General features: G+C 36.1%; 1 protein-coding gene across 1 annotated transcript in view; it reads left to right on the top strand.

Moving 5' to 3' along the window:
• LOC116566999 (serine/threonine-protein kinase TNNI3K-like) overlaps nucleotides 1-12,402 on the top strand; it is a 315,363-nt gene that overhangs the window by 146,386 nt on the left and 156,575 nt on the right. The window contains exons 14-19 of the mRNA XM_032301742.1: nucleotides 4,889-4,975; nucleotides 5,561-5,617; nucleotides 6,594-6,686; nucleotides 6,769-6,826; nucleotides 6,949-7,143; nucleotides 7,894-7,998. Of these exons, the coding sequence (XP_032157633.1) occupies nucleotides 4,889-4,975; nucleotides 5,561-5,617; nucleotides 6,594-6,686; nucleotides 6,769-6,826; nucleotides 6,949-7,143; nucleotides 7,894-7,998 (595 nt within the window). The remainder of the gene's footprint in view (nucleotides 1-4,888; nucleotides 4,976-5,560; nucleotides 5,618-6,593; nucleotides 6,687-6,768; nucleotides 6,827-6,948; nucleotides 7,144-7,893; nucleotides 7,999-12,402) is intronic.

Here is a 12,402-nt window from a genome sequence, read left to right as displayed (position 1 = left end):
AGGAGAATTGTAGGCCGATATGCCTGAAGAACATACATCCAAAATGTCTCAACAAGATTACTAACTAAATGGATCCAACAGTACATTGAAAGATTATTTACCATAACCGAGTGGGATTTATTCCTAGGCTGTAGGGGTGGTTCAGCATCCACAAATCAATCAATGTAATATGCCACATTAATAATAAAAAAAAAGGGGTAAGAAATATATGTTCCTCTCTTTAGATGCAGAAAAGGCATTTGACAAAATACAGTACCCTTTCTTGATAAAAAAAAAAACCCTCAACACAGTAGGAATAGAAGGAACACACCTCAACATCATGAATGCCATACCAAAAAAAGACCCATAGTTATGGTCATCCTCAATGTGGAAAATCTGAGAGCTTTTCAAGAAGAGAGGAATGTCGACTCTCACCACTGTTGTTCAACATAGTACTGGAAGTCCTAGCCTCAGCAATCAGACAATAAGAAGAAATAAAGGCATACAGATTGGCAAGGAAGGAGTCAAACTTTCACTCTTTGCAGATTACGTGATATTCTATGTGGAAAATCTGAAAGACCACCAAAAAATTGCGAGAATTCAGCAAAGTCACAGGATATAAAATCAATGCACAGAAATCTGTTACATTTCTATATACCAATAATGAAGCAGAGGAAAGAGAAATAAAGGAATTGATCCCATTTTCAACTACACAAAAAACTGCAAGATAGGAATAAACCTAACGAAAGACGTAAAAATTCTGTACTCTGAAAACTATAAAACACTGATGAAAGAAATTGAGGAAGACACGAAGAAATGGAAAAACTTTCGATGCTCATGAATTGGAAGAACAAAGTTTTGTTAACATCTCTATATTACCCAAAACAATGTACAGATTCAATGCATCCCCTATCAAAATAACACCAGCATTTTCACAGAACTAGAACGAAGAATTCTAAAATCTATATGGAACCAGAAAAGACCCCAGAGAATCAAAGGAACACTGAATAAGAAAACCAAACTGGAGTCATCACAATCCCAGACTTCAAGCTGTATTACAAAGCTATAATCATCAAGTAGTGTGGTAATGGCACAAAAACAGACTCATAGATCAATAGAATAGAATTGAAAACCCAGAAATGGACCCACAACTATATGGTCAACAATCTTAAGCAAAGCAGGAAAGAATGTCCAATGAAAAAAAAAAAAAAAAACAAAAAACAGTGTCTTCAACAAATGGTGTTGAGAAAACTGAATAGCCACATGCATAACAAAGAAATTGGACCACTTCTTATACCATACACAAAAATAAATTCCGAATGGATGAATGACCTAAGTGTGAGACAGGAATCCTAGAGGAGAACAATGGCAGCAACATCTTTTAACTTGCTGCAGCAACTTCTTGCTGGAAAGAAGGCAAGGGAAACAAAAAACAAAACAAACAAAACAAAACAAGAGAACTATCGGGACTTCATCAGGATAAAAAGCTTCTGCACAGCAAAGGAAACAATCAACACAACTAAAAGACAGCCAGTGGAAGGGGAGAAGATATTTGTAAACAGCATATTGGATAAAGGGTTAATATCCAAAATCAATAAAGAACTTACCAAACTCAAACCCCAAATAAAAAAATCCAGTCAAGAAATGGGTGGAAGATGTGAACAGACATTTCTCCAAGGAAGACATATAAATGGCTAGCAAACATATGAAAAAATGTTCAACATCAGTTATCATAAGGGATATACAAATCAAAACCACTATGAGATACCACCTTGCAGCGGTCAGAATGGCTGAAATTAACAATTCGGGAAACAACAGATGTTGGTAAGGATGCAGAGAGAGGGGAACCCTCTTCCACTGTTGGTAGGAATGCAAACTGGTACAACCGCTCTGGAAAACTGAATGGAGGTTCCTCAGAAAGTTAAAAATCGAGTTTCCCTATGATCCAGCAATTGCACTACTGGGTCTTCATACAAAGGATACAAAAATAGTGATTTGAAGGGACATATGCATACTGATGTTTATAGCATCATTATCAATACTAGCCAAATTATGGAAAGAGCCCAGATATCCATCAACTGAAGAATGGATAAAGATGTGGTGTATATATATAAAATGGAATATTACTCAGCCATCAAAAAGAACAAAATCTTCCCATTTGCAATGATGATGTGAAGTGAAATAAGTCAGTCAGAGAAAGACAAATACCATATGATTCCACACGTGTGTTTATTTAAGAAAATAAACAGAGAAACATAAGGGAGGGGAAGGAAAAATAAAAGAAGATAAAAACAGAGAGGGAGGCAAACTATAAAACACTCTTAACTATAGGGAACAAACTGAGGGTTGCTGGAGGGGAGAGAGTGAGGGGATGGGCTAAATGTGTGATGGGCATTAAGGAGTGCACTTGTGTTGAACACTGGGATATATTTAAGTGATGAATCACTAAATTCTACCTCTGAAACTAATACTACACTATATGTTAACTAACTTGAATTTAAATAAAACATTTAAAGAAAATAAATAATACGTGTTCTTGGTGATTCTTATACACACTACAAAGTTTGTGAAGCACTTCTGCACATGATATGTGCCTATCTATTTCTCCACCCAGCTCTGGAACCACTCTCATCCTTGCTTGTGATATTCCAACCACACTGGCCACCTTTCATTTCTGAAGCTGTCATATTTCCTCCCATCTTGGAACCTTTACATCATCTGTTCCTTCTGCCTAATAGGCTCTTCTTTAATTTTAATTTTTTTTATTATTTATTAGACAGAGAGCATAAGCAGGGAGCAGCAGGCAGAAAGAGAAGGAGAAATAGGCTCCCCACTGAGCAGGGAGCCCAACATTGGGGCCCCATTCCAGGACTCCTAGATCATGACCTGAGCCAAAGATAGATGCTTAACCAACTGAGCCTGTATTAGGCTCTTTAGAAATGTGCTTGTTGGCTCATGTCATTTGGGTCTTGAGGTTTCCCTGATTGTGAGCACAGGAGAGTACAAAGAGAAAGGTCCTAATAGGACAAGCTCCTCATTATTTCATCATAACCCGTGTCTGCGATTTGAGAAAATTACAGATCAACCAGTCATGAATTGAAATCTGTGGATAAGAAAATGGGCACTAGTTGTTAACTCTGTAGATTTAAGTTTTGCTACAAATTTTAGCAATTTTCATCACAATGTTATTGTTGATTTTCTTAAAAGAAACTGGTATTGGGATATAACATTTGGAAAAGCTTTTAATCTAGTTTTTTTTTTTTAAGATTTTTTTTTTTTTTTTTGACAGAAAGAGATCACAAGTAGGCAGAGAGGCAGGCAGAGAGAGAGGAAGGGAAGCAGGCTCACTGCTGAGCAGAGAGCCTGATGTGGGGCTCGATCCCAGGACCCCGGGATCACGACCTGAGCCGAAGGCAGAGGCTTAACCCACTGAGCCACCCAGGCGGCCCTTAATCTAGTTTTTAATCTAATTTTTAATCTAATTCTCCATCTCATGATCTTGCATGCTCTATTAATTTTCATTCTTTTTTTTTGAAGGGGCGATTTGATAAACAGGCATAACTATCAGCATATACACTATACATTAGGTGTATTCTGAACAAGTGTTAACTATGAACCCTCTGGGATGGATAAGCACATATGATTTTTCAATTGCTAAAATTTGCCATTTTTACAATGAGTTCTATTGCATTTCACAAGTCTCTTGGCAGGGTCTTTAAGGCTGACTTTGTTTTTCTCTTGTATAAATTAGCTTCGATAGATTATTTTTATAGTTAAAACATAAAATAGTATCAAAAAGTTTAGTTCTGAGGCACCTGGGTGGCTCAGTGGGTTAATGCCTCTGCCTTCAGCTCAGGTCATGATCCCACGGTCCTGAGATCAAGCCCCGCACCGCATCGGGCTCTCTGCTCAGCAGGGAGCCTGCTTCCCTCTCTCTCTGCCTGCCTCTCTGCCTACTTGTGAGCTCTGTCTGTCAAATAAATAAATAAAATATTTTAAAAAAAACATTTAGTTCTATTAAAAATCATGGGTCTACTCAGAAGAGCATTTAGCATTTTTTAATTTTTCACAATATGTTACCTACTGTAGTAGACGCCCTAATTTGGGTGGTGTTATATGATAGAAATTTATCAGTTGTGTAGAAGTCCAGTGAGGGTATTTCTGGTCAGTGCATAGCTTTTTCCCATCCCTTAGCGCCTTAAAACCTTCTGTATCCAGCCAGCAAAAAGGAAGAGCAGAGAAGGCTCACCTTGCTCTTAAACCCCAGAGCTGGAAGTGGCATTGCTTTTGCTTATGCCTTGGTGAGAATTTGTCTCAAGGCCACATCTGCTTGCAAGGGCAATAGGAAAACTGTCCCTGAGTAAACAGACATTCTCAGTGGCAAAATCACCCCATGAATGGGGAGTACAAATATTTGTAGGAAGACAGCTATCTCCTGCCACAAAAACCTATGTTAATTATCTTTGTGCCATGTTATGCTGCAGTTGTCAACCAAATGCATCGTTCAAAGAAAATACATCCCTCTCTCCTGGTTACCATATGTGCTTTTTACCCTTTTAATGGTACCCTTAGCACCTCATATTTCCTCATTTAGAAATTCTCATTTATATTCAACTACACTAAGCTTCTTAAGGATAGGACCATAGTCACCTTGTTCTTTGTACCTCTACTATCCAATATAGTGCTTAACACAGTGCTACACATGTAGTAGAGTCTCAGTGAATTATTTTGAATAAATGAATGAGTAGGTGAATGAATGAATGAAAGTACTGAATTCATATTACAATATATTATCCCTCAAGACATATCATATATTTCAAACCACCTCTAATCACTTTTGAGTTGTATTATGAGCTGAAGAAATCAAACAAAAATTAAGACCCTTTGTCCTTTTTGTCTTTCCATGAAGGACACGATGCAATTGTCACACTCCTGAAGCATTATAAGAGACCGCAGGATGAATTGCCCTGTAATGAATATTCTCAGCCTGGAGGAGGTATCCCTTTCTTAATAAGTGTTTGTTGTTATTACAATATTGTGCCTGAAGGTAAACCTTTATTTCTATTACTATTATTCTAAGGCTAGGGATGAGGACATGTCAGATTGGCTTTATTTTAAGAAAACTTATGTCTGGATGAGGCTGAAAATAAAGAAGCCTTCACTTAAGCTGTTTTCTAACTCATGAATCTGCAGTCCCTTCAGGTTTAGCATTCCCTGGACTAGATGTTTATGAGGCCTATGCATGACCAGGAAGGCCCGGGTGAGCTGAGAGCAGTCGTTTTCCATTTCAGTAATCTATTAAGGCAGGCCAGAAAATACTCATACCCAGACACAAATTAAATCTGCCAGAGTCTACTACACCTTGTTTTGTTTTTATTATTATTTTTAATCTTTTTATGTACTCTCTAAATAAACACTTGCTATACAGTTTCAGTATCCAGAAAAAGACCTGGGTTAAAACTATATTCTCACTTGGTTTTCTAAGCAAATTTCTTTTGTCACCTGCTTCTTTTGGATAATGCTTTATGTTTATGTAGAAAAAAAAGCTACTTTCAACTCTATAATATAATTTGATTTCTAGATGGCTCCTATGTGTCTCTTCCATCCCCCCTGGGGAAGATTAAAAGCATGACAAAAGGTATTTTAATATAAGACAGTTGTTATATTTTATTACAAAGGATAACTATTGCCTCAAGTATGATAACTTTCTGTTTTGTTTTACGCACTATAAATGATGACTACTTTGCATGCAGAACCAATATTATCAACAAACCGTTCTTTCCATGATTAACCTTACCCGCTGTACTCTTTTGCACATGCTTTCTTGGGTCATGAAGGTATAGTGGTGAAAATTTCCCCACTAATAAAGAAAGATCAAATTTTTTAGACATTTGTATTTTTAATGAAGTCTAAATTACAAATATTAATATCTCTAAGGAGAATTGGGAATAAGTTTGCCATAGGAAAATAAATTTTTAAAAATAAGTTATTTTCCAAAAGATCCCAAATAAGTAATGCTTTGGGGAATTTTTGAGTGTGTGCAGCACACAGAAATTAATACCATTGAATCAGGAAAATTAATATATATTATACACACACATATATGATTCAACTATAAATTCATATTTAACTTTAGAATTTTCAGCTTTTAAAAATTATTTTTGGTGTGAGATGTTTCATCTGAATGATTCATGCTCTTGTTTTTTTACATCTAATTGGCATCCCTTTGAGATTTGGCTTATGGATATTTGGCTAAGCCCATTGTGATAGGTTGCAGGGATTGACCAGATAACGCTTGTTATCATGATGTGCTATGAACTGTACTCCAGGGTTGCTGTGTCACACAGACAAGCTAGTTATTGATCAGATTAGAAATAAACACTTAGCCCTGATAACAAAGGTCAGGGAACAGAGACAGAAACTAACATGTTTTTAATGCAAAGGGATAGAGATCATTTGTGATAAGGTTTTATTATCTCCAAGTAGTCAATTGTATTTGGAAAATTAAATGTTACTAGGAAATGACATTTTTGGTAAAGTATAGATGTGTATCATGTGTACACATCTATGTGTGTTTTTGTCTTAAAAAATAAAATAACAATTCCTATTTGCAGAGAAAGCAGATGTTCTCCTCCTAAGGGCTGGATTGCCTTCACATTTCCATCTTCAGCTCTCTGAAATTGAGTTCCATGAGATTATCGGCTCAGGTAACCTACGAAAACACTAGTCTGTTTAGTTTCATGAGCTCAAGATAATATGTGTTTATTCATTTCTCTTAAACAATTTTAGGTTCTTTTGGGAAAGTATATAAAGGACGATGCAGGAATAAAATAGTGGCGATAAAACGGTAAGCAAACAAAGAAAATTTAGCATCAGACAGGAGTTGTGAACTTTTAGACGCATATGCACGCAAGCCCCTTGTTTTGATCCATCTATTGGCTGAGGATTTCCTGTTCCTGCCATTTCCAGTTATCGAGCCAACACCTACTGCTCCAAATCAGATGTGGATATGTTTTGCCGAGAGGTGTCCATTCTCTGCCGGCTCAATCATCCTTGTGTAATTCAGTTTGTGGGTGCTTGCTTGAATGATCCCAGCCAGTTTGCCATCGTCACTCAGTACATATCAGGGGGTTCTCTGTTCTCCCTCCTTCACGAACAGAAGAGGTATGGTTCTCTTGTTCTGACTTACCATTTTACATGTCTTGGGAATTATCCTTGCAGTACTTCAGAGGCTTTCCTCTTGGATAAGCCTTTACTTTCTGAAATCTCTGAGTGCTAGGCAATGTGGCATTTTAAAGGTGGCTAATAATTTATGCCCAATAATTATGTTTTAGTGAATAGAAATACTTCTGTGCTTTCTTAACAGGAATTCAGTTGGGGATAACAAATTCAAGGAATTTAAATTAGCAACTGAAGCTTATAATAATTAGGCTAAATATGACATACTAATAAAGCAGATATATGTAAGCTGAGAATAAAATAATTACCAAGGGTCACAGCATTTATTTTTTAAAGTTTTAAAAAAGAATAGCCTTGCACTAATCTAATTTATTTCACATCCTAGATATATGCATGCAATAATTAGAGTGTGGTTTCACTCAGTTTTTAGAGTAGAATCCATTCTATGTTATTATAAAAAAATTAAGTATAACATTATAAATATTATAAAATCAAGAGGAATATTTTAAATATGAGGGTTTGGTATCTGAATTGATTTATAATTAAGCATGATCTGAGTTAGAAGTTATTTTTTCCAGACTTTTTTTTTTAATTTTTAGGATAATCGTCAATAAAGCAAAAAAGACTGAAAGATACACAGAATAACAAATCATGCACTCCACTGGTATTTTTTAGAAAGACGTGTTATTGGCTTTGACCACTTCATCCTCACTAAATCTTTTTTTTAAATTCTAGGATTCTTGATTTGCAGTCTAAATTAATTATTGCAGTAGATGTTGCCAAAGGTATGGAGTACCTTCACAACCTGACACAGCCAATTATACACCGTGACTTAAACAGGTATTTCCCCCCCTAAATAATGAACATAGAATTGTGTAACTGACTAGGAATCTAAGATAGAATTCAGTGTATCTTCACTGAAGATACAGTGTAACTACACTTAGATATATTGCAAATCAGGGTTTTCAACTATGTGGGTTAGGCAATAGACTACTACTTTAAGGCTAAGCTATATAAAGTTTTGTCATTGTCTTTTACAGAAATAGAAAGCTATATAACTGCCTCTCGGGGATCTTTCAAGAGAGTGATGGCTGTAAGATTCACCAGCTAGCTAGTTCTCAAGTCAATAAAGTCAGATCCAGAATTTAGATCAATGACTATTATAGCATGTCAGGTCTCATACAAAGTCAGGTATTGCAGGAGGTCCTGATTTATTTATTTTTTTTAAGATTTTTTATTTATTTAACACAGAGAGAGAGAGATCACAAGTAGGCAAAGAGAGGGGAAGCAGGCTTTCCGCTGAGCAGAGAGCCCGATGCGGGGCTCGATCCCAGGACCCTGAGATCATGACGTGAGTTGAAGGCAGAGGCTTAACCCACTGAGCCACCCAGGTGCCCCAGGAGGTCCTGATTTAAATTACCTGAAACACCATTTTTGTACTACTGTTTTGGTATTTTTCTAATGGTAAATTCAGCCAAAACACAGCAGCTCATTTACCTAGTTTTCATGTGAAGATGTTTTCATGTAGGTTAGACTTGAAACAAATAATTATAGTGTACCAGGGGGTGAAACCCCAAGGATTTAAAAACAAAAAAAATTTAAACAGTGAAAGCTTTCTCTAAGCAAAATCTTACAAGAAGGCCAATACACAAAATGTAGCAGCTTTAATCGAAGGCAGAATGCAGGGTACAAAAATCTGTTCACTTACCATTTTCTAATGCCAAGGAGAGAGATCCTTACAACACCTCTATGGAATCCCAAATGTGTTATGGAGAATAGCCAGACAACCTCTGATCTAGTTTATGAAATAAGTCAGATTACTGAAAGTCAATTAAATTTCATTTCATAATTATCAATAACATTCATATAGAACCCGTATATAATCTTATGTATAAAGTCCACAATTCTGAATCTCCTAAAAAGTAATTACTCCATTCAGCCTTTTGTTCAACAACTATTTGGGTATCTACCATGTTTAAAGCCTTTATACTTGGCATATTAGAGCTTACAAAGTGGAGCTACCAGAGACTCCCTTCCCAAGGAGCTTTCATAGTTCTAATGGAAGAGAAAAATACTTGCCTAAGTATGTGGTAGGTATAAAGTAATAAGTTTTCTAAGAGAGATGTTTAAAAATCCTATAAAATTTTAGAAAGAAGAATATTAATTACTTCTGAGGAGTTTAGAAACATCTTCATGGAAGAAGGGACATTTGAGCTTGGCATGAAAGGATGGATAGAATCTGGAAGGGTAACCTAGGCTTAGGGAAGACGTTAAGAAGATAGAGATTAGGAAGTTAAAGGCATAGCTAGGAACAATGAATAGTTTCACTTTAGTGGATGAAGTGTATATGAATGTATGTAGTGTTCGTAATGTAGGAAACAAAAGACGGGGGAAAAAATTCAAAAAGATAAGTTGGCATAAGAGCACAGAAACCAGCGAATCGTAGACTTACGGTAATTTAGACTTTGTTCTGTAAGAAAGAAGTAGGCACTGAAGTGGTGGAGGTAAGAATCACAAATTCAGAATTGTAGTGTGGGATGATTAATCCAGCATCTTTGTAAAAGATTGACTTGATGGGGAAGTCAAGAAACCAGTGAAGCAGTTGTTGCAGTAATCTAAATGAGAAGTAATAAAAAGCGGAATTTCACTAGTGGCAGTGGAAATGAAAGGGAGAGACAGATATGAAAGATAGGAGAAAGAAAATAAATTAGATATGAGGGTGGTTGAAACTTAGATATTGGAAGTAAATATGTATGGGATTCAATCCATTTAAAATTATTATTTTTCACACAAAAGTCATTTCTTTGCTGTTATTAAGGTTTTTTCTTACCTCTCTTTTTAAAGCATTTATGTTAATAAACATTTTTTCTTTGAGTTTCAGTAACAGTACTTAGGAAATAGATTTAGGTGATAAATTAGCATAATAGAAACTGGTGATTTGTGAGTTTTGGAAGTGTTATTTTGTCATCCCAACCATTTTGCATGTGGTACTAAAACAAATGAGTGATCACTGAAGGTTTTGTTTAGCTGTAACTCCTCAATTATGGGGCAAATGAATGTGTGTTCTGTTGCCCTGTAAGGACAAGTTGTTACCATCAGGTTATAAAACAGGGCCAAATATATAAATGTTGATTAAAAGTAGAAATAGAACATTTACTATATAACAGATTTATTTATATTTGCCATTTTTTTCTGTTTCTAATCTAACCTAAATGCTTTAAATTGTACCAAAACATATTCAGATTTGACAAAATATGGTTTCATAAGTGTCTGCAGTATAATAGGTCCGAAACTATTACATTTATTATTTATGAACTCTTTTTTAACTAATCTTTAGTCTGGCAAAAATAAAACATTGAGTTTTTCAGGTTAATGTGGATATAGCATTATATATTTCTCAAAAGAGTTAAGTCCTTCTGGACTTATTACACTGTTTGGGTACATAGACCATATACTGTGAAACAATTTCTTTCCCATGTAAGGTAGAAAATGACTAAGGACCAAAATGATTAAGCAGCAATTTTCAAAGGATTTCAAGTAAGTCAAAGATCAAAGTAGAGTGGAAAGCTTCCTGGAGGATATAGAGCTAAAGCTAGACTTTGAAGAACAGGTATGTGTCTTCCCTCGGTGTTCTCACAGCAGATTAACCCTTGCATATCTACAATGTTCATGGAGCCCCACTGAAAGACAGAAAGGGAAAGATGCACATCAGAATGAGGAACTTGGACATGTTTGCATTTTTGCATTGAAATGACCTGTATACATTTTTCTTTCTCCCACTAATCTGGGCCTGTCAGGGCTTCTGGAGCAGAGATCCTGCTCTCTTTCTCTCAGAGATGTTTGATCAGTGCATTTTTAACTGAACCAAATTCTTGGAACATTTCTGTGAATATCATTTCAAGAAAGCAATAGCCTAGTTTGTCCAAGTATGGCTGCTTTTAGGTAGAGTCCGACGTACTTTGCCCAATACTTTTTATGGTTTAAAGCAAAGGGGCTGTTTGAGCTTATTGATCAGCTTACAGATGAGGGGACACTCTATCTTTGGTTCTGTGGTTGTTGATTTATATGAGTGAGAGGAAAGAACTCTCTGCCTTTCTATTGGCAAGCTTCTTACCATACAGGTCTGAAAGTTAATTTTGATCTTTAAATATTTACTAAGGAAAAGTTGAAGGGCTGAATAAGGAAGGGATTCTTTCCAATGATGATGATGAGAACGATAACACCTACCATTGATTTACCACTCACAACATGAAAGGAGGTCTGCTAAGCCCTTCCTATGTGCTCTAATTTAATCTCATAATAATTCTATAGTATAGCTATTGTTATCTCCATTTTCCTGATATGGAAACTATGCCCAAAGTCACATTCTTAACTTACAATGTTCTTAACATTATATCATGCTGTCTCGACAACAACAGCAGCAAAACCAAGTCAGAACACAGAGATAAAGGAGGCTGATGATATTGGATTAGCATCAGACATTTACCAACTTTGTTCTTTGTGCTTCGGTCCTTAAACGCAATTCCTGTGATGCAAATCATTTCTCATATGATCTTCTTGTGTTCCTGTGTTCCTGCTTTATTTCTTCTTTTACAACCCATGTTCTGCTAGAATGGAATAGAAACTGCATATGAAGCACACAGATATATTTCCCTTGCTCTGTAGTGTTTAAATGTTTTTTAAACATTTTTTCCAAAGACTTATTTATTTATTTGTTTATTTATTTATTTATTTGGGCGGGGGGATGGAGGGTTCAGAGGGAGAAAGAGAATCTCAAGCAGACTCCCTGCTGAGTGTGGAGAATGTGAAACTCAATTCCAGGACCCTGAGATCATGTCCTGAACTGAAATCAAGAGCCGGCTGCTTAACTCACTGAGCCACCCAGGTGCCCCTGGCTTTATGTAGTATGTATATAGCTTTATAAAGGAATGCACTTTCCAATTTGTTGTAGACCCCACTACCTACCAACTTACCAACTTACACTTGGCCCAATTTATATATTCATTTTGCAGCACTGGAGCTTGCAAAGCATGGTTTATAGCTAAAGGCTTTAAAGCTTGTTACTGAATACAAACAGCTCTCTGTGTTCCCTTGGAAAAGTATGTTTTCCAAATTGTTTGACATTGAAACCAAACATCACTGCAAACATATATGGATCAAATGAATGGCCTTTTCCCTGGATAAGTATATAGTAGAACAACACTCTATGCAATGGAATAGTGGTACTTCCATCACAGAGTGGCC

This window comes from Mustela erminea, chromosome 10 (assembly GCF_009829155.1).
Source record: "Mustela erminea isolate mMusErm1 chromosome 10, mMusErm1.Pri, whole genome shotgun sequence".
Classification (NCBI taxonomy): Eukaryota; Metazoa; Chordata; class Mammalia; order Carnivora; family Mustelidae; genus Mustela; species Mustela erminea.
Note: the sequence above shows the minus strand (reverse complement) of the source record. Positions and strands in the feature narration are given on the sequence as shown.